This window comes from Temnothorax longispinosus, chromosome 8 (assembly GCF_030848805.1).
Source record: "Temnothorax longispinosus isolate EJ_2023e chromosome 8, Tlon_JGU_v1, whole genome shotgun sequence".
Lineage (NCBI taxonomy): Eukaryota > Metazoa > Arthropoda > Insecta > Hymenoptera > Formicidae > Temnothorax > Temnothorax longispinosus.
This window is the reverse complement of record NC_092365.1, coordinates 17,109,749-17,133,320: the sequence shown is the minus strand read 5'-3', so window position 1 is coordinate 17,133,320 and position 23,572 is coordinate 17,109,749. Positions and strand designations below refer to the sequence as shown.

The window sequence follows — 23,572 nt, the reverse complement described above, 5'->3', positions numbered from 1 at the left end:
CCTCACATGTTTTCGTCGCCGGCCGTCAATTTTCATCCCAAAGTTTTTCCGTCTTCCGAGAAGACGCGTGATCTCCCTTCTCGCAAGTTACTCCCCCTCGCGCAGGTTATCACCCTGAGAATCCCGGGCTCTTCCTAGTCGAGTCCCCAAGTCGCTCCTCAACCACGATGAGCAGCTCCCACTTTCTCCCGGGACGGCGCACTTCGAGATAACTTTCCTCGCTTCTTGTTTCCCCGTCACCGCAAGAGTTTCCGCGAAATGTAGCGCCTTGGTGATTCTATGGCGCTTTAAGGCCAGGCAGCGAGAAGCGCGAGACTCGCGGGATAGTTATATTTTGTTTCGGCTTGGCGTTGGGGGAGCAGGCAGATAAGCTCGCGGAAGAAGCAACAGAGATTTTGCTAATGTTCGTATTACGATATCTTCGCGGATGAAAAATTATCATACTTTATCTCACGGCGCGCGTAGCTTTGAAAACGTTCTAATCGAGGATTATTTTTATCGCGCTGCTGCAAAATGTGTCTCGATTTATTTATATCCTTTATATATATTTTTTAATATTAATGCAATTTTTTCTTATGTATATAGTTATATATCAATAACTAGCACTGGCAAAATATTGAATGTCTACCTTTCTATTTTCTTTTTATTCTATTTGGGTAACCGAAAACCAATATAAAGCTCGAGTTTTCTCAAGTCTTTTACAGGAATCTCATCAAATAACATTTCCAACGTAATCAGAAATAACACACACCAATGCATCTTTCCGTTTATCTTACGAACTTTCAAAGATCGCAAACCGATCGAGATGCTCGAAGATTCGTGTCATCGTCGTACGTTTAATTAATACTCAGTTTATCGACTCCGTACCAACGCGCAGTCATTTCGTTATATAAATCGTTACGAAATCTCAACTCTGTCGAGGTCTTGCGACGACGGGCTGTACAGCGAAAGTTTGTTCGTTAGCCGCGTTCCTGGAAAGTTTTCCCGGATCTTGAATTTTCCATCGCCGCCATCGTCGTTGTTTCACATCGCCGGCGGGCAAAACCGATCGAGAGACGCGCCGACGATTTTGCCATTTCGTCAGGACAAGAACTGACAGGCTGAAAGGTTGCACAGCACGCAGTTGCGGCGATCTAAATTGCCTAAATCAGACTCGCGAGGCGTGCCGCGCGTGTACACGCGCTTGCAACAAGGACGTGCCCGACGTTCGATCGACTGTCAGGAACCTAATTGCAATATTATCCGTTCGGGGCTCGGCATTCGAAGCTGGCATTAAACCGGAATCCCATTTCGATCGGCTACGATATCGAGAAACTGGCAGCTCCGTCAATCAATATAGAGACGAGATAGAGAGAGTTTCAAGAACGGTCCCAAAATTTTAGAAATTATTTCATAATGAGAGCTAAATATATAAAATACGGATTACAGTTCTTTATTTATGCTATGCGAAGATTTAAAACTGCGCCCTCCTTATTCAATTGTATATGTGCATATATAACTTGATCTTTAAAAAATATACCTTTTCTCATTCAAGAAGTATGTAAACTCTTTAATATTTTCATCCAACAGTCTCATAGATTGCGAGAAGCGGCGGCGCGGCGATGCGGAGAAACGTGTTCTCGAGGCGAGGTGCAGTAAGATGTGAGACTAATGCTAAATTGGAAACCCATTGATCCGCAGCTACGGTAGTTGGTCGCCCGCGAGCGAAAGAACGAAAATTTGAAAAGCAAATTCACCGCCTCAGGTCGCGCGCGCATCAGGGTGGCCGTTGTTCGTCGACGGCAGGCGGAATCCGAAAGTACGGAAACTCGATAAGGTCCCGATCCAGTTACGCATCGCATCGCATCGCATCGCATCGGTCGAGTCGAGCCGAGTCCGCCGAGTCGGCGAACGCGCGTGCTATTTCTTTTGCTGAAGCCGCGCGACGGAAAGTTTTCCTTTCCTTCTTGCGGCCGGGATGGCCGTCGCGCGATTTTCCAACTTTGTTCGCCGGGAAGATAATAAAATTGCCGACCGCGATATCGGGACCGACCGAGAACGAGACAAACTTGTAACTGCGAAACTGATTCACGACGGACGTATTAGTCCGCGGCGGCTCGCTTGACTCCGCGCGACGCGATTAATTGCCGAATCAATTAGCGGTACTTGTAACGATCTCAATTCGCGCGCAATATAATTGCAAGATCGGGATTGCACTTTCCATATGAGTAATAGTATTTTTGAAGACTTTGCTGAGAGAATTTATATCGATAGAGGATACGAGTGGATTATTGCGGTAATTTTCAACTGCTAAATCGGCATTTGTGCGCGCATTTCAAATTAATTAAACTCTCTGTTATTGGAGAAAATATTTGCGTCGGTTACATAACTCTAGTCCAAGTGATAGCGCGATACGATACGTCAGCTTGCTCTGCTCCGCGGGATATAGTAGTTTGATAAAACACGCGCAAAGTATACGTTAACTCGGTTACGATGTACAGTAGCTTCGTTGATTTAACGAAGTGCAGTCGTACGAAACGAGTCTCGCAGCGACGAGACAAGTCTCTCTCCGTTTCAAGGAAAAAGGGAAGAGAAATGTTGGATGAACATGTCGAGCATGTAGAATGGGATTGCGAGTCATTTGCTTGACGTAGTTTTGACATTTCGACAGTAGAAAATGAAAAATATGTACATGGCCGTAAATAAAAATTCCGGAGTTCGGATCGAGTTTAGATTTTTTCACGACCATGCAAGAGCGAGCTGAATCTTTCCTACTTTTTGTTTGTCTCTGATAAATCATTTATTATTCTTCGAGTTTTTTTTTAAGTTTATAATTTTCTATCTAACACTCATATATAAAGTATGTATGTGAGAGAGTGTGTATATAGATATATTATATACAAAAGAATTTTCCTATTTTCTTATATTTATATTTTGTAAAAAATTAAATCTCATTGTCGTAATAGAAAAGACCCTCCTGAGCTTAGTATTGTGACTTGTGACATTACGATAGCGATCAAAATGATCCTTGATAATTCGTGTCAAGTCCACGAATTTTATGCACAATTCCGCGAGAAAAGAATGAACGGTAGCGATATATTAGGAAAAGAAAGAGTAGCTTGTGATAGTGTAAAGGTGCAAGCATAGTCATGACAAGCAAAGATATAATATATTACTCAAACGCGGCATCGGAATGGCGTCCGGCTCCACACACACATTGCACATGCGGCGGATGATATATAATTTATAGAGCAGTACACACTAACGCGAACGCGGTTTAGTTATAGTTTGCTAGAGCGGATCCTTTCTATTTTCCCATCTCGTCTCCCGTCTTTTGTCGAAGGGATCGCGGAGACGTGTTTTACGCGAGAGTGCAGGTGCCCGCTCCCACGTAGACGCAAATCCAGAAGCGCACGGCATGCTATACATCAGGGTTTCTCAACTTAATGCTTCAACGATCAATACTGGCCTCCGCTCCAATCTACGAGGGCCTTTTGCAGAAACTGGAAAAATTTATAATGAGGCTACTTGAATATATTGCGTTAAAGTGTCGAGATAAAACTCACGTACACAAGTTACTCTTTTTATCTGATGCAGTCTCAGAGAAAAGACATTACACGTGCAATGCGCTTTGGAAAAAACATTACACGTGTACTTTGAAAAGAAATTACACGTGCAAGAAAGAATTGTAAACCTTATATGTCTTGTTTCAATTTTGTGCTTATATACTTTATAGATTCTATAAAGAGACATTTAATACAATTTTTTAATAATATAGTCGATAGCATTGAGAAACGCTGCTGCGCACGACACCGCAAAACGTTTTGTACATCTACGCGTTCCTCTCTCGCGCCCCGGGATACGATCTACGCTCCGAGATTCAGATCTCCAATTAGCTGTATATCAAGTTGAAGGGTGAACGTTGAACACAATGATCCGATTCTGCCTTCCATTGAACGCGCCCGCGTGCGCGCGCGCGTGTGTGCAAAAGAAGCTTATCCTGGTTGCGGGCAATGCATTTAAAACTGTCGTCAGAAGGAATTCGGTTTTTCATCAGAAATCTGACTTAATTTGAAACGTTTTCGTAACATCCGCAAATATAAAAAAGTGAAATCAACGATTTATTAAAATCCGAACATGTCAACTAAAAGTCAGCATGCGTAAATTATATAATCGTCATTACAATGTTCTTAATTATATGTAATTGAGTCATTATAATATACTTAATATAATTGTTATTATAATATTCTTAAATAATAGTTTCAATTGTAAAGAAAATCGTAAGTTATGTTTAGCGCAAAATTATTGCTATTTTCCATACGCGAACGCGCGTTTGACAAGTAAAATCGGTTATTATTGTCTTTATCAAACTAGCTTATCGGCAGTTCGCAATTTGAACAGTATTCACGAATGCGAGTTTAGTTTGCATCTCATTTTCAACTTCACAGTGTAGCAGATATGCATAAAGTGACATGTATTTTCCATATAAAATACTATTCGTAATCTAGTTCCGCATTGACATGAACAACACAGTGTAGCGCTTTCATTTGCTTAATTGTTATACTACATCCCACGTGTGACTGAACTAAGACTTTGATCTTCAATTAATTGTGCCTCAATCGGATGTGCCTTAAATCGGGTTTCCCTTCTTAGGGATACCAGCGCGTACTTAAAATAATCGTATAAGACTGCTGAAAATGAGGATCAGAAACGATGCCTCGGCTGAATAGGAATTATGTACCGAATAAACGAACTCTCTTGAATGGAACAAGCTAATACATATATACCCATATCTATTATAGATCATATTAAAGAGCTATCACTTAAGATTTCTCGACAAGATATTTCTATTGCTATTTCTAAAGCTCTAACATTCCATGGTAACTCGAGCGTGATCTTTATTATGAATAAAATTTCCTATATCGTTATCCGGATCGCGACGCTTGGCGACACGGCGGCGCGCATATCTACTTACGCACGTACGTGTACACGCATACGAGGTATTAGCCTCACGAACACGGCCTCTAACCGTTTCAAAACGAGATGCACTCTCTGACGAGTCGCGATTTCGATCTCTAATTAGCTGTATATCAAATGAACGGCCCGGGTCCACTTGAACACGAAACGTCGCCGTGTCGCCGTCGCGCTGCTTCGCACCCGTGCACCCGTGCACGATCGTGCTTCCCCTCACCCCTTGGACGCATCGTCTCTGTCCATGTCGCATCTTCTCGCATGCCAATGTCCCGTTTCGACATTGGTGCATGGCACGTCTCTATCCTGCTCGCCGGTTGACTTTGATTTGTAACGCGCGATCGGCGAATGGACGAACATGATGCAGCAGCACCAATAGCCGAGATCGTCGAATGATTAACGGAGAGAGAACGAATATGCACGACCTGTGTCTGGCCGGGGTTTGCTTCTGAACATGAATATGGAATACACGATCGTGTTATCGGTATACAAAGAAAAAATATGATCGACGCAACGACAGGAGAAAAACTGCATAAAACATCGCGCCGGTTCTTGTATATAACAAAACGGAGATCTTAAGGATGGACTCTCTTGGACTACTATATACAAGACAACTTGAATTATAAAGAGACGCAATTACTTTAAAAAAGTGCAAGCTACGTGAGCCACTTTGTAAATCGCACAGCGTCGACCCCGCTGTAAAACGGGGTAAAAAGACCAGAAGGCCCAAACTCGAAATTCAGACGGCGCTACGTGACTTAGAAGTTTAGCGAGCTGAAGAAAATATGATTCAATTTTCCTCGAGCGTCCCGTAGTAGCGCATGCCATCATTTTTGGAAATGATATTCTACGTGCAGAGGAACGCGTTTTGCGCACCGAGAATGTGCATTTGAAAGAATTGAAGATAAATCTCGCGGGATAATGGCTATGACCGACGTTAAAGAGGGACGTTATCGCGATACGGAGCTATTCCTGCAATTCTGCGAACTCATTAGAACGATTTTCTGCGGAAGTATCAGGCGAGCAATGTTTTTCTCCGTCGATTCCTCGTTCGTTCTCCACCAACGTGAGACGGATGTATGTTTTTAAAATGTCGCTCGATGATCACGACGTAGCCTGCTTGCGCGCGGATAAGTGGAAGCTACTTTCGCGAAACGAAGAATAACGAAGGAGAGGGGTGGAAAAGTGCCTTCTCTGCGACCAAAAGACAATTTTTGTCGGACACGGTGTGGAGTAGGTATTCCCGGTCGACGCGACGATCCAATTTCCGTCGAGATACTTTTACCTAACCGACAGCGCGGTGCCGTGATGGATATACTCAAAAGCCTCTCACATCGGTATACAGAATTTTACCGTTCGCTGATGCAATTTTCATCGGAACGTCCTATCGGTGCGCGTCGGAGCGGCGCGGGCGGGATGCCATGCCGGCGCAGGAGCGGACACTCTGAACTCCCATATATCATTACGCGGACTTCTACTACAGTTCGTGTTATACGTTCCAAGTTTCGACGCTCAAGTCAGTTATTTTTTTATCGTCTACTTGAAGCTTGACGCGTCATCACGCCGCTCGACGTAAATTTATAAAGGTCCCCCGTGCGAAATAGCTTCCCAGCGGTTTCCTTTCCCGGTCGTTTGCGGAAAGGAAAGGTATAGGATAAATACATTCAATGAGGTTTATATCATATAGATCTTTTCATTTACGTATGTATACGATAAGTATCCCTAGATAATTACAGTCATATAATACTAAAATTTAAAAGCATAACAAAGCTATTTCTTTGAAGACAAAATAATGAACAATAAGATTTCTTTAACATTAAATTAATTAATAATGAACATATTAGAAATAAACATATTAGAAATAAAACAAAATCTGTTTAGAACTAGCGGCGTCTGTGAGTCAAAAAATGAAATATTTTATGTAATACGCACATTCACAACGAGTAAAGGATGTAATATATTTAATATACCATAGCGCTCGTCTGTATCTACTCTAGTGAAAGAGCGCAGACACAAGTCAGCCGGCGAACCAAAGCGTTACTACTTGCCGCGCTACATGTCATCAGACCGCTCGCGGTAAATGCATCAAAGGACCACCGGGTATGATACCAAGAGAGACGGGCTTCCTCCTCCATCGGTTCTATCGGATCTTACGAGAGAACCGAGCTAAGAGAGGGATGGCCGCGAGAGTTCGACGCTGGAGACGTAGAAGGATGACAAACGAGAAATTGGAAGGCGAAGCCTTCGAGTGGCTTAAGCTCGTCGACGGTTAACAAGTTTTCGTCGAGGATCTCTCGGGCCATCTCTGGAGCCGCTGTGAGCTGCAACGAGAGGGCCCGGAGTAAATATACCTTAGCTAGACGTACGTCGCGTAGGGAATGGTTGTTCACGGCGTTAGAACACACACTAGCTCGTAGCTCGCGGCGTTACGGCGAGTAAACTGAAGGCTCGGCATATAAACTGCGGATATTGTGTCCGTTCGCGATGTGTTTCACGATATTGTACACCAAACCAGCTCGATTCCTTTATGCTATCCTTTGTGTATCGTTTAATTAGTGTATCGATGCAAAGTAGCACTCGCTTTCTGAGCGAGAACACATTAATCTGCATATCTATTTATGATTATCAGCAGGGAAAGATTTCACGACTCTGAAGCTTTTTACATAATTAGCGTAAAAAAAAGTCCTCTGACAAGTTACGTGTTTACGGCTCTTAGCTTCTAGATTTAAATATCTCTCGCGATAGCTGAATAAAAAGAAAATTTATCTTCAAGACTTTCTGCTTTCCGTTCCCCGGTGTCACGGTCCCTTCTATCGCGACTACCGTGAAATTCGCGGTCGGGAAAACGGTCTCGCAGCGAGAAGCGTAAGCCATATCGTGGAAATTTCATTTCGCGGCTCGTCCGGCCCCGGCAAATATTATCGTAAATTTCCGCCTCGGCGTATCACCTGCGGTTCCCCGTCGTCCTATCTCTCCGCCTCTCTCCGACGCGCCCCGGAGAAATATTTCTTTCCTCCGGGCCGATAAATCAACGCGGTCCGTTCGACACGACGGTCATCAATAACGGTAGTGCTTAGGCTTTTTCCGCGCGGCACTCGCGCCGGAATATCGAAAGCCCCTACGGGCACACAGCACAGGCGCTTCGCTTCGTGTGTGCAACGCCGTACAGCATGCAACGATCTCTTTCTCTCCCTCCGTGCATGAGGAAGAGTGCATGCGCAGCTTCGAAAAACTTGCTACCGCGTGCAAGTTTAATGGCTCGGAACGGCGTTGCGCCAAGTTGCACGGGCTCGTTTATTTTTCACAGACAGCCAGCCATGGCCCCCTTGCAAGGGAGGGGAGAGGGAGGGGGGGTATATAGAGTAGAAAAATTACCCGGCGAACGTACTCAGAAATTAAAAACCGTATTATCGACGCAATGCCTACAACGTATTTATTTATCTAAATGCGTAAGAGCTGTTTATGGCACTTAACTTGAATTCGAGCGGGTTTAATAATTCAAGAGTAATAATACGGTATCCATTATTACAATACTCGAACATTACGGACGGGAACGTTCGCGTGGCGGTCATTTGTATCGACTTCATTCAGTGAAAGAGCCCAGATATAAATCAGTCGGAGTACCAAAGCAGAGTAGAGGCTATTACGCTCGTAATTCTGTTAAGATTGCACCGCGGAGGTACGATATATTCTCTCTCAGAAAAGAAAGTACGGGCGGGCGATTTCGTCTGGAAATCGGAGGAAATTCGATGACTGTGGGAACGCGAGAAGGTTGGGAATTACGAGAGATTAATCGGCGGCAACGATTGAATGTAGAGGCATAATTATACTTCAAAGAAGGTGGATACCCTTCTTAAACTGAAATATTTTTTGGATCATGAAGTTTATCGTCTATTCGAAAACTTGTAACGACGTTATACAAGAGTGTTTTGCCATATTCATTTCAAGAAAGAAAGAAAATATAAATCGTCAAAGATTTTTTGTTTCACGTTGTTACTATTCTTTATAATTATCATCTTTCAAAATATTGATTCGGATTAATGTACGTACATAAATAATTTTAACAACATCAACAAACAGTAATGATTATTCCTTCTATTTAGAAACTAGTGTCAATAACAATTAATACTATAATTAATTTCGTTATTAATGACACGCTAAATATTTGAAGTTTCACATAGCGTCCAAAGTAATTATGTAATAATTAATATTATCAAAGTGGACACGGAAACAACGTCGGTAGGATGATTAACCAAATGAAATTGCTAGAAAAGTTCGAAAGCGGAAAAGCGGCATATAAATATTGTACGCCGGGATATCCGGCGTTAGCTTAATAATTTAAAAACTTCGTACGGTTCTAAATTAAAGTTCTGGCGGGGCCGATTAAACATGAGATAGCTTCACTGAAAAAAAAAGACGGCGAGGTAATGTATGTTGCGAAGTTTCTTATTATTACTAAATTACGACAGTCATAGAAGATTTTATAATTACTCGTCTCTAGAAACGTAAACTGAAACGAAGAAAGTATATATTCTTTAAACTAAATGTTGATTTCATATCATGAGTATACTGGAAGGAATATAAAATGCGTACTTTCCTGGCGGCACGAAATCTGAATTATCGCCGACGACGTAACGTATTTTACTTCCAATCTGTAAACAAGAATTTAATAACGACGAAGTCCCGACTGTTCAACCCTCAAAGTTAATCCTTTCCAGTAGATTTCAGGAATTTCGCCAATTGTGCGCGCCACGCCACGGATTGGCTGGCGCTGACATCGAATGAGAATCGGGTCCGCGCCAGAACTGAATTATTTTCGGGGTTGAGGACTTCGTTTCGCCACGTGGAAGCCGTGTCGGCAAGAAGCTAACTCCATCGGGCGTCAAACGTGTGCTGGTTAACATGCGCGACGGCGGCAATCACGAATGCACGGAATCACATCGCGCGGAATTCGTTGAATACGTTCTGCGCGATATGAAATTCCATAATGTAATTAAAGCCGGATACCGACGCAGAGTGGGAAAATTGTTTTCGGTTGAAAATACTACATCGGCGCGACGCGAAATTAGAACCGCAGCGGCGGGATGTCCGAAGTCGCATAAATCGATTCGGCGGCACTCGTAAATCAGTCTTCGAGAAATTTAGTCTCTCTCGCAGTTGTTCGACCCAGTTCTCGCCGCGTCGCTGAGAGGACGATTGGACGATTCTTATTTTTTGTCGGGACAGCTTTAAAATGGATGGACAAGGATTGAATAAAGCGTCGACGGGAATAAACATTTGCTAAACATTTCGCATTTGTCGAGAACAAAAACGCCGAGCATTTGATTAAATGAATAAAAAGGTTAAAAGAGTGCAATATATATATTAAAAAAAAATTATTTTTCGTTAAAGAGAGCTTTATGCGTTAATGTCGATATACACAAAAATATATAAATACACAAAAGGTTTTTGTATTTTGTATGGAAAACTTGTCTCAAACACATAAAAGCGTTTTAATATTTTGTCGAAGCATTCACGGAATGCGTTTATTAAAAAAAAATACATATATTGTGAAAAAAATAGCTTTTAAAATACACGTGTTTCAATTTGCTTTCGGAAACTGCGATTGCGCTGTAATCTCCAATCGGGCGAGTGCGGCGGACGTGCGTATTAACTATAATTATACGAAATCCTTTCTATATACCTATATATATATAGTTGTTTCGTTGTAACAAGCGTAATGTGTGTTAGCGAGAACGTTATGAAATTCCACATTTCTTTGACGTCATTACCGCTCGTCAAAGATCCGCATGAAAATTCGTGGGAGCGGTATCATCAAGATTGAATTCCGTAATTCCTGCACGGGCAAATATTTGCACGACTGAAAATCACGCTGATGGCGTCTGGTATGCTTGGTAATTGGCCGCGAATATACGCATAAAATTTCTTCGCGTAGATTCAGATTGAAGGAGAAATAACTACTCATTATAAAATAAATTTACGATATTAATATTTTCACCATGTTACGCGAGAATAATTGCACATTTTATATAGGGATTTAATTTTTAATTTCCAATGATAAAAATGAATAAAATAAATCGCCTTAATTCTCCAAAAATTTGAAATTGCTTTTACAGTTAGTGATATCGACATAATCACAAGATATATTTAAATCACAGTAGTATTAATTATGCAGAAATCACCCGTTGTTTAAAAAACTTTTATTGCATTAAATTCTTAATTCTATTCTTTTTCCATCTCTCTTTCTCTTTTCTGCAATAAATTAAGAATTTTATATCATATTATCAAGATGATTCACGCGAAACAATGCGCTAAATAACGATGAAGGTGATTACGTTCGCAATTTTTAATGAGACTCAAATAAAACGTGGGATTCGATAATGCAACTTTATCCTGGAAAAGTCGAGTATCTAAAAAAAGAAACGTATTCTTTGACTTAGCACGTGGCCCTGGAGCGATACAGTGATTTTCCGGGACGATAACTGTGATTTTCAGACGAGGCCGTCTCTCGGTAAGCGCGAACCGAAGTCAGTTGAACGACCGGTAGACACCTTTTGATGTCGAATCACTCTTTCCTCCTCTGTCGGTTCGTCTCATCTCCCGCGCGCTCGTGGCGAACCTGCTGAAAGGTTCCTAGGGCGCGGCGCGAACACACTCGGCTGCCGCATACACTTTATTCCCAACCCATCGTTCCGTCCCAGCGATTTCGAATTCCCGAACAAATTTGATCGTCGTCGTCGTCGTCGTCTAGTCGAGCTCGCATCTCTACGTGACGGGAAAATCGCGAGCTTGTTCGCACGTCGGAAAGCCACTTCTTCTCTCTCGTCGCCCCTCTCTCGCCTCGGTATATACACCCTCATCTGTCATCCTCCCCCGTCCTCTTGTACTTGTTCCTCCCTCGTACCTTCCACTGTCTCTCTCTCTCTCTCGTCTCTGCCACACGTGCTCCTCTCTACTCTCGTATTTTCCTACTTCTCGCGCTTCGTGGTTCTACTTTCGCACGCGCGATTGTGCCCTGACGACTTTATGGCGGGTCCTCGGCGGAATCCCAAACGCGGCACGTACTGAAAGTTACCGATTCGAACGAGGCGCAAGCTCGAGCAGGCGCGAGATGACTTCTCGGTTTGTTCAACGGGCAATCTCACGGCAATCTCTTATACAACATAATTTCACAGCCAATGATACTACTTAGCAGTTTCTTTCGAAGTTGTGCTAAGTTGTGTGCTATGGTAAACACCGGTCAATTGTTTTGATCAATCTTTTATTTACGAAGTTGCCACGTAGCAATTAATATAAAATATTTCCTAACTTAATTATTAATTAATATATTTCATAACTGAATATATAATATTGTTCAGCTATGAAATATATCGCAGAAATTATTTTCTTATCGAAGCGCATACATATTTATGACTTGAAATGTCTTTAAATTGAGGATTAATTAAAACTTTTTCGAAATCTGAAATTTGAAATCTGAAGTGCGAGCACTATCGGCCAATCGAGGATTGACGTTGAGAATTCGTAAGCAGATTTAACACGCAATAACGTTACGGTGAATAATTAAAGCGATATCCGCGGGCGTTGATTAAATTTCACGCGTCGGAGAGAAGCAAATTCATAAATATCCGCAGCTGCGCCATTTCCGACAAAGGCGGCTGCAACTTACGACGACGTAGCGAAAGAAAATTAATGACTACAAAAGATTACTCTCCGGACTCCGCGGCTGTCCGATGAAATATCATAAATCGCGGGCTCGCTACGTCTGAGAAGTTTTCATAGCCGACCGCTTTCGTCTCTCTCCCTCTCTCTCTCTCTTACCTCGCTCTCCCTCGCCTCCCTCGATTCCACCTCCTTTCCGCGTCTCATTCTCATTACGAAGTTCCCGGTCATCAAATTTTATTAGCCCCCACTTCAGAGCCGGCCCGCCTTACTTCTAACTCAATATCGTAGATTCGTAGTCTCGGTTTAACTACCCTCCCATCCTCTCTCAGCGCAGCGCACACGGAAGCACACCTACACACATTGGCATAGCTGTTTCCCGTCTCTTTCTCGATCTCTTTCTCTCTCTCCGCTCCTTTTCTTACCCTCTCCAACCATGCGCGCTTTTCTTCTCGCATCTCTCACTCGCCTTCGAATGCAAGCGCAGCGAGCGACTTTGAAAGCGGCAATAATTCCGTGCTCTACGGCCAAGAACTAATTTCCACTAGGTCTGACAGGGAGGGGGAGGGGGAGGGGGTACTGCGGAGGAAGGAGGTTGGTAAAGAGCAGGCGAGGGAAGACGAAGGGTGGTCTCACCTTCGGGGCTCTCCTTCCGACTTCTCTCGTTCCTCACGGACGGTTCGTTTTCTCGCGCGCCCTTTTATCGTCCGACAATGGCTCGCCGGGGTGTAGCCACCTCGGCCCTACGTGGTCAAGGGTCGCAGCCAATAAACTTTGCCAGCGAGCTACTAACCTACGTGTCGGTCGAACCCGTAGAAAGATGGTAAGACGACGACATTTACGGATGGTGAAGAAAGAGAGAAAGGAAAGGATCGGGGAGAGGCCTTTCTGACGGGGCGCGAAGTTTCCGCTTCGTGTCCTTTAATTGCGACGGCCGGAATTGGGACTAACGACTTTCTTTCGGTGGCGTTTAAAAGCCGCGGCGACGCTGCTGATGTGACATTTACGGACGTGATGCCGAAAACGGTCGCCTCTGCGATTTTTACCATGTTCGAAAGACTGATGGTAGGCACCGTCTGGAAAACGCCGTCGAAAAACGAACGGAGAGTAGAGAGCCAGTAATCAACGTGAAATTATAGTTATATCACAGATGATTCGAAATGATAGAGAATAATATTACGTTTAAAAAAAAAAAAAAAAGATATCCTTGTATTTTGTAAATAAATACGTTGTATTTTATGTCATAAAATACATATATTACAGAATATTTTACAAAAAAATCGTTATAAAATTATATCGTTTTAAAATTTGCAAAAAAAAAAATATTCGTTGTATTTCATGTCACGAAATACGTATGTTGAATTGAACGGCAATTAAATTGATATATTTTACGCTCTTACTTCCCGTTGAAACGCATTTCCTTCATTAACGAGAAATAATTTGTTCAGTGATGCAAAATAGCTACTTTTAAAGAGGCTTTCCAGATATAATTTATACCGGTCTCAAAAGAGAATCCACTCAACCTTGCGGCCGATGAAAATTAAGTTCATCAGAGTTGCAAAGAAGTTAAACTATCGCGGGGTCTGAGTAATGATTGTAGTAATTAGCGAGATAGTAATCTGAAGTTCGTTATCGCCGTGCATTACATTCGGTAGACGAGACCATTGCGGGTAATAAAAGTTACCGAAAGCTAGCAAGCTATAAAATTAAATCTGCAACGAGGAGATAAAAGCGAGAGGGAATGCTCTCGAAAGAGATCAAAATTTTCCGCTCTATATCGCTCGACAACCTGGCCGAGTAGTTGTGTGGGCTCGAATTCTAATTAACGATTCTACGCGAGCAGGAATTATCATCTTCATTTTGAAGATTTCATTTCGCGGTCTCTCTATATGTGCATTTCCTCTTAATTACGCGGTCGTAATCATATACAAGCTCGATACGCGAATGGGACAAATCCGGTTAAAGGGATCGGCGGAATTGACAAATTGAATGATAAAGACTGATACAGAAATTAATGGCATTTTAGTTACGGATCGCGCGACATACTCGGCAATCGCGGAAAAGCCACCTAATCCTCTTACATCTTTGCGGATTCGCGTCGGACGCGCGCTGACCGACTCTTTGAAAGGTTCGCCCCTCCTCCCCCCCCTGTAAGCCCTTAAACCCATCTCGGGCGCAGCAATTCCAGACCAATTTCGAGAAAATTCAATCGTGAAATATACAGCACGGGCAGCGCTACGAGGATCGACGGATCGACAGAAACAATAAGGACGTGAGACTCAAATCCCTCGTTTCGTGTCATGTGAAACAAATTAAGAATCGATTGGTCATCTCAATTTGTCTGTAAGCTCACCAGCTTAATAGTATAGTAACTACGTAATGTAACTATAATTACGAATCGGAATATAATTACGTTCAAATCAGCTTACGTTCAGAACCGCTACGTAAGTAAAGAAATTAAATATATGATAAATATTTAATATTAACGCATCTTTTTTTTACTCGAAATTGGTTAAAGAATTCGCTGGGAAGAATGCGACGATGACTTACCTTTTGCTGTTGCGTTTGCGCGGGTTCGGTGGCGAGAAGCTGCTTCAAGGCTGCGTGCCCGTGACCATTTGTCGTGGAAGTTGCACCAGGTGTGCTCGGTGTGCTGGGATTGCTTCCGGGGGTGTTAGGCGTGTGAGGCCCGGTCGTGGGGCTGCTAGGACTGATGCTTTCGTTGATTTTGCTGCCGGCATGGTGATTCTCCGTGTGCCTCCTCAAGCTCCTCGCGTCGCAGTAAGACTTGCCGCACCCTTCGGCCTTGCACTCGTACGGTTTCTTATTTCGATGTGTCAGCATGTGCCCGTTCCTACAACCAGAAAAATTTGCTCGTTAGCTCCAAAAGCTCCGTCACATTTTTTACGTTTGTAAACGCGAGAGTGAACTCGGGGTGCTCTTAAACATTTTTAAATTCTTCGTAAAAAAAAGAATCGTCGTATCGAACGTATCGCGAAATTAAAATTGAGAAAAGATTCTACTTTTATTCTTTCTTTTATAAAAACTTAAATTCAACAACTGGAACTTATGGTAAAAATAATTTTGTAACACGATCACATTTATCCATTTGTTATACAGCTAATTTTGTTCAGAGATTTAACTTTTTAGAGAGAACCCGTCCTTTCCGACAGAGAATCACCTGCTGGCATTTCAACCGGAATATAAATCGACTGTAACATTTCGGTCAGGAAATATCACCCCGAGGCTGGAACATCCCACGCGCTCCCATTCGAATTCCTCTCGCATCCAGCATTAATCATAAGAACGTCTCGGGCGACACGCTATATAGCACTCGCGGATGCTCGATGGGCACGGAAATCTGATCGTACACCTGCTCTTTAGTGCCCGGCCGAAATTATGTCGGCCCGATTATGCCGCCTATCTATATCGACGATCTACCCCCGACACGGAAATCCCATATACCGCCGGGCGCCGGGCACGATTCCCCCTGTTTTATCTAGGAGGAACATCTAAACTCATCCCCAGTGTGTCGCCCTTACACCCCGCCAGTCCGCCTAAGGACTTATCCACTCCATTTGCCCGATATTCTGGCTGACATCGACGGGGCAAAACGCGCTCGCGCGCGGAAGGATTCCTCCTCTCTACTACTGGGATATTCTGGGAAATGAGACCTGGCCATTCTCTCGACATTACCGAAGAGCGCTGGGAAAAGGCGTGGAGATCCGAGGGTGTGTCCGGCATGCAACAAGTTGCGCGATTTCACGATCCCGGATTACGCGATCGCGTTCGCGATAAAATCCACGACCCCCATTGACGCGATTCGCAGTCGATTTCATCGTTGATGGTCCCAATCGCAAGATTGTCGATCGGCTCGATAAGCAGAATAATGGCGTGTGCGGGATCTCGATTGAAATACACGATCTATGCTTATAATTGAAACGATCTCCATGTTCGTATTTACATCGATGTTTACTCGATATTTACTTTATAATGCACAAAGCAAAAATTCTAAACTATTGTGTACTTGTCTGTTACATAAAACTGTACTCCTACGCACATCGTCCTTTCGTTAATTCCAATCCAAGATTAATTGCAAATTAAGACTAATTGCTAATATTCCGCGACAATATACGCGATCGATAATATACACGTTATTTGGCGTATATAAAATTTCTTCGCTGTGGTCGAAAGGAGCCGCCTTTCCTGTTCCCTGAAACTTTAACGAGATTCCGAGCGTGGACATCCTTCGTCGGATCTTTCGCAGTGGATTGCGAGAAGAAGTCGTACGGATACGGCGGGCACGATGGAAGGGATATCGTTTCCAGTAAATTCTTCGGTAGACGCGGGGCCACTCCTATCCGGCAAAGTTTTATAGTCTATCGATATACGAACGGATTCCCTTAAATTCCGCCGGTAAAGTTGGGACCGTGGGGAGGGTTTAATTTGTAAAAGCTAATTTGTCGAACTTTTAAGGTGACCCGTTCCGAGCTCCCAGCGCTTTCCCTTCCCGCAGATAATCAGGAACACCTGGGACGTGTCGACCGCACGTGTATCATTCTTCCTTTTCGTTTTCCGAGGGACACGGAAAGGAAGCGAGAGAAACGCGAACGCGAAGGCTCCACACCCTTAGCTTTTATCCGACGGTCGTTTTCGCTGGTCAACCGATGTGTTTTATTAGAATACTTATTTAATCAGTGCCATAGAAAAACTAAATCTTTTAACGCATTACATATACTAAACACGAATGAATAAACTGAGTTTAATGGCTACATTTAATTTGCACAATTGAAATAGTTTAATTGTTCAGAGAATCACAGAACGGTCTGGATAACAATTGAATAATAGTAATCGATAGTTATGATAATATTCATTTCGTTAACGCATTCGTTTACGCATTTATTTCGCCAGTTATTGTCTCTGCAGTATTGTGTTTTTATTTAATTAATACGCGCGCTACACAATTTTACAATTCTACAATTTCTACAAATATTATTGTATATAACAATATGAGGTTATAAAAATAATCAAGAATAAATTGCTGTTCCATGGCGCGTGACTTTAGCAGCAGTTTCATTATCCGAAATCATAGTAAAATTCACGTCTTGTTCGCGAGTTCATCGTCTTATATTATCTCATAACTTGGTGATATGATGATGAAAAGGAAATTATTATTAATTGTTATGAACCTGCGCTCAACCGACAACGAGAATTTCCACGAAACTTTAATTGGATCTCGTAAAGGGCCGCGTCAATGAGCACGCGCAGAATTTTGCCTGGAACGGTGATTAAATCAGCACTAATTATCAACTCTCGATTAGTTCCGCCTGAACCCCAGTGGCCTAACGAGACTTAACAAAAAAAAGCCTACTTTTTCTTTATATTTCTTTTTTACTCGCTCATTAACCAAGTTGGAGACGAATTATTTTTTAACTTCCAACTATTGAGTCAATTAATGTTATCGTAGCGCACGCTGTTTATTTAATATAAATTATAATATATTAGTTTTTATAAGATACGCAATGTACTTTCAGAAAATCTATTTTATCTTGTTTTCTTTCCATAAAAGTTAGCACTAGTAACGCCTTGGTATGACGAGGATCATAAGAGGAAGCAATTATCGAAATATCGAACGCATTCTGAAAAATGAAGCTTTCGACAGTGCTACAAGCAAAGGGGAAGACTTTGTTTCTCGAAGGGCCAGCTTTCCTCCTCCGCTGCTCACGTTGTGTGCCTCCCTTTAGCTCCAGTGTCCTCTCAAATCCCTTTCGGGTGAGGAGGAAGCGGTCGGTATATATCTCCGCGTTTGAAGAAAAGCTCTCGAAGAGAATTCCTCTCGAGGTGTAAGCGCTTCCGTTCCTTATTTCGCGCGGCGGCGGGCGCTCCGACTCAGCAAAGGGACTACGTGGATTTACTTCGATAACAGAGATACACCGAGAAACGTACAATGGTGCCTTGTTCGATACTGAAGAAATCGACGAAGCTTTCGTTCTGGGAGTCCGTTAGTTTTTTTTCCCCGGGAGCGCGATATAGGAGCGACAAAGCGTCTATGCCCTTTGTCTTCCGATTAAGCCCGAGGATCCATTTGTACGACGTTAACAAATGTTTCCTTGGCGGCCTGATATTATTATTTAATGTAAAATGTATTAAGGGTCGCGTTCATAATTTAGTAGTATATTTTTTGTTCTATAGTACTTAGAAAAATTAATTGAATTGATCTATTGATCTGTCATATTACGTATTAGAATGTGTTTTAGAAAGCTATTATCACAAAAAGACTATTCAAAATATTTTTTCTTTTTGAAACAGTAAAATCGTACGAAACTAAGTTTTCAGGGCAAGGAAAGCATCTAACAAAATCTAACGAGTCAGTAAAGAATTCTTTTTAGTGGTGAGAGTGCTAGGTTCATAGACGCAAAGAATTTAAAAAGTGGTGAAGTCATCCTATCAGTCTAGGAATCTATCGATTTTGATAGACGAGATTGTACTATCATCTTCTTCCTCCTTGTTGTCCTCGCAAATCAATCCTACCAATAAACTCGAAAACATTGTAAATCACTTTAAACTAAAATTGCTAATGGCAGCACGAATATTATTTATGTATACGATTATGCAAAACTATTTCATTAATAAACTCCATCTTAAGAATTAATAAATATTAAATACGATATATATTTAACGCAAGTTATTTTAAAGCAATAATATTCATCAATGTGGACATTACCTTTAGAATTTAGAAAAATTGTAGGTAACGGTTATTCGACAAAAGATCTACAATGGGGGACCTGTCTGGACAAAGAAGGTGAGAGGCGATGGAAACTGTAGTTGCACAGGTCTGCCAATTCTTAGAGAAGAGAATGAAGCACGGCGAGACTTCGTACCGACTTTTTCCCGTTCTCAATTAAGTTTGAAAGTCCATTCAAACGGGGAATGGAGCTGAAAGATCTCTTCTCTTTCTCCTCCGTAAAATCTTCGCCCGTGGCACTATTATTGCTCGGGCTGCCTATTATTGTTCCTTCTTTCGTCGTCGCGAACTCGTAATGTGATATATATTTTATATATATGTATATATAGAGCCTCAAGATGGAATATCGTGCCCAAGCAATATTGCGGTTACGCTAAATTGCCAATACGTGCTTTATCGGAGAAGCATAACGCTAAGCGTTCCCTTTCCCACACATCGGCGATGCAAATCCAGCGAAAAAGCCGGCCTGTTTTCCAAAGTAAAGAAGGAACTCCGGGGCGCATTCTCTCGATCGCGCACGCCGTACTTGGAAGACGGAAAAGCGGCAGCTTCCGGCGAAAAACAGGAACTGGGGTAAAGACTTCGCGATTTCGCGCATGAGATAGTATCGCACGGTTCGTTTACTTGCATCTGGGAATATATGGATCCCAACAATCGAGGGGGGAATATCGTTCGAAAGCGACGTTCGATGAAATGGATACAAACAAACGTTTAACTTACGCTAACAAATAAACAAAGAGAACCTCTTGGAGAAACCTCTCCGGAGTTATAGCAAGATAGTAAATATGATAAATAAAACCAACGCTTCAATATCACCGATAAACAAGATAAACCGCGATAACAGCGAGTTTGGTACCGTTCAGCCAAGGATTTATTGCAATTTATTCGTAAAACATTTGTCTAATAATGAAAATAAATTGAGACATCAAATTTAAGGTAGCGATAAGATTAGTTAAAGTCGACAGATATGTCTTACCTTTACGATCTTCTAGGCAGATTGAATGCTATTATCATTTATCGGCGGAACGAAAGGGATCAAAGAAAGAAAGAGAGAGAGAGAGCAAGTGCCACCGCAGACAGCTCCGCCTAGAGGAGCCACAAATCCAATGTTCGCAATGAAACGTAAGTAATTCCTCGCACCCTTCCGCCGGGTCGCATTGAGCGCGACGAGTCGCTCGAGTTTGAAGAAATAGAACGAGGGAAGACATTGAGGAAGCAGTAAAGAAAAGAAAAATACTGTCCCCGCAGAATGGACCCTGCCGGCCGTGGCGGATTTCGAGCAAAGTCAGGAGGTAGAGAAGCGCAGGGAAGGATATAGGGGAGGGTTGGAGGATTTGAGGATCCGTCTTTCGAGAAAATATAACGTTCAACCTGGCCGAGGTATTCGACCCGCGCCGGACGGACAACACTACAACGACGAAGCCGAACGGAGTCGCGAGACCGACCTCTATTGATTCCGCGTTATTCCTTTGCCCGTTCCCGGCAAGAATTGAATCCTTAGTCGCTATGGTTCGCCTCCATCACTCGCTTTTGTGCGCCGCCCCGTCTCGTCCCTTGTCCCTCCTTGATTGCTATATCGCGCCTGTCCATTTTCCTCATCCGTGTCTCACGAAACGAAAATCCTAAATCGTGCGACATGACGTCCTTCATTGCATTTAAATGCATTGTATCTTCCTTAAGTGGTCTTACTTATGTCAATTTAAATTGAATAATTTAGCTAAGCCTTAGCTAAACATTAGCTTTAGATAGTTGACTTATAAAGAGATCGGACGAGCTAAATATTAAGTTATTCGATTTTGCGCGAATAATATATAACAATTTTTAAATACACAACATAAATGTCTGAATGCAAATTTTTCTTCTGATTTCATAATCGTTTTTCTTATCGTCTGAATTATTATTTAATATACCCAACGAAAATAAAGTGTAATTCGACGTAAAGAGAAACGTATCTCCGAACGAGCTTTTTCTGGCAATAACTATTACCGCTATAAATTCAACGGAGTTCTAATACCCGTACGTGCCGATACAAGCTCCGCGAGCTCTCCCATCCAATACCCGGACAGCCGGGCATTACGTAAGGGAAATATCTAAGGGATTACTTCGGCATACCTACGCGTAGAAATTTCTCCAACTACCGGCCTTAAGAAGGCACTCCGGGGCAGCTTAGAAGGCTTCTTACGAGCGCACCAGCAAAGAAGAGAACGCGGGGAGATACATCTACACGTGCACACACATACACATACGTATAACGCACACTTGTACGCGAACGATATACCTGCCGTATACTATTGCCGAAGTGGAGCGTTGAGAGGCTTTGATGAACATAATGAACGGCTCAGTACCGCGAGCACGAGCGTTTTCCTTTAAGCTCTGGCTCGAGTGTTGTTCTCGTTATTGTTTTATAGCATGGGGAATCCGTAATATGCCCTATGACGCTTAAATCGAGAAAGAAGAGGAAATGCGAAAAGGTAAATAGATCGGTCCTGTCAATAACGGCGGGTAGAAACGCGAGAATAGCTGATCGAAAAGTGGAGAGCTAGACTTGTAATAAGATCGTAGTAATAAATACGTTTTTCCCCCTAAATATTGCTTTCCATGTGAAAACGCAAAACAATACTTGGTCAATACAGCGATTTTCATTCGTTGCTCTGACATATAATTCGAAATAGCGTTGTAATCTGGTTAGAATAGTTCTCTGCTGTCAGAGAATTGCTAATCGTACAGCTACTAGCTGAGAGCTTGTTTCATAAAATTTGACATATTCGCAAGTGCACCGCTAATTCTCTGATGTGAAATACTCTAATCTGTACTCACAGGTGGTCCTGCCGTTTGAACGCCTTGCCGCACATCGTGCACACGTATTTCCTCTCGTCGCTGTGCGTCAGTTTGTGCTTCGTGAGCGCCGATGCGTTGTTAAACACCTTCCCGCAGACCTGTAACAGAGAGAAACAATCTTCGTTGCAGCAGCGATATGGATGAAAATTACACGTGGCGTCTGTCGAATCGCGGCTACGCGCGATTACATTACCACCTGCCAGTGGATGCATCTCTCTTGATTACGACAACGTAGCGGAAACTTCATTGTACACATATTTGACGGAATTTCTTTTTCCCTCGAGTGCATTAGCGACGCGCGAAGAAGAGTCGGGCGAAACTCTGTTTTAAAACTGCGCGACAAAAATTGAAGCGTGGCCATGGGTTTCAATTAGCGTGCATGACCGTTGTGTAAAGAATGTCGCTTTATAACGGATATTAGAACAAGTGATGTGGCACGACTATCGCGCGACATATAAACGCGAATCTTCCTCGTATTCGCGAGCTTATCGTTGCACGACGAAACAATTGTTATGTCCAGTATCGGCGATAAGAATAAATTAACTATTTTTGAACAACGATAATCGAAAAGCGTTCTTAACGTGACAAAGTCGTTGCGCTTCAAACAAAAAATATTTCTTATTTGTTCTATTATGCATTATATGCTCAATCTCGTTCAATATTTTAAAAGCGAAATACAGAATAATTACAAAATCTTTTTCCAGCTTTAAACTTTCATATAGCTTCCGCTCTGTACTATAAAATACTTTAATTAATTTACAAAAGCATTATATATACAAGTGAAATTTAATAAGTATTAAGAATAATAAATGAATATATTAAAAAATATAATAATTCTAAGAATATATATAAATATATGTAAATAATAAAATTCTTAAAATAAATAAATGAAAATAAATTCATTTATCCTATTTAATTTTGTTTTCGTATACAAAAAACAGAACGGGAGTTATGAAAGTTTAAAGTACAAGGACTTTATAATCACTCGATATCCTAGAAATTGATAAGAACACCTAATATCTAGTTTTTTAAACATTAAGAATTTAACGTGGAAAACGTATTCTTTTTTGTGTTACAGAATTAAATTGGCTATTCTCGCCGCAAAATACCGAAATGGAGCAACGATAGCGAAAATTTCATGGCCGTTAATGCTTCCCTGATAAACGATGCCATTTTCATCTGTCCTAAAGAATAAGATATCGCCGGTATCACCGCAATACGTACGTAGAAATTACTCGCGGATTTAACACCGACCACATCGTGCCACCACCAGTCCCGAAGATGGTATGCCCGTTAAGTATGTGGAATTAGGTTTATTATACGCGCCTCCGGGTCGCGCACTATTTCAGGAACTATTTCAGGAAGCCAAAGGCCGAGGAA

The 23,572-nt window shown here is 42.2% G+C and overlaps 1 protein-coding gene across 8 annotated transcripts in view; it reads right to left on the bottom strand.

Moving 5' to 3' along the window:
* Positions 1-23,572, bottom strand: part of LOC139817287 (uncharacterized) — a 388,078-nt gene that overhangs the window by 73,850 nt on the left and 290,656 nt on the right. For all 8 annotated transcript variants that reach the window (XM_071785253.1, XM_071785252.1, XM_071785254.1 and 5 more), the window contains 2 exons: positions 22,172-22,290; positions 15,160-15,463 (listed from right to left, as the gene is read on the bottom strand). In XM_071785253.1, the coding sequence (XP_071641354.1) occupies positions 15,160-15,463; positions 22,172-22,290 (423 nt within the window). The remainder of the gene's footprint in view (positions 1-15,159; positions 15,464-22,171; positions 22,291-23,572) is intronic.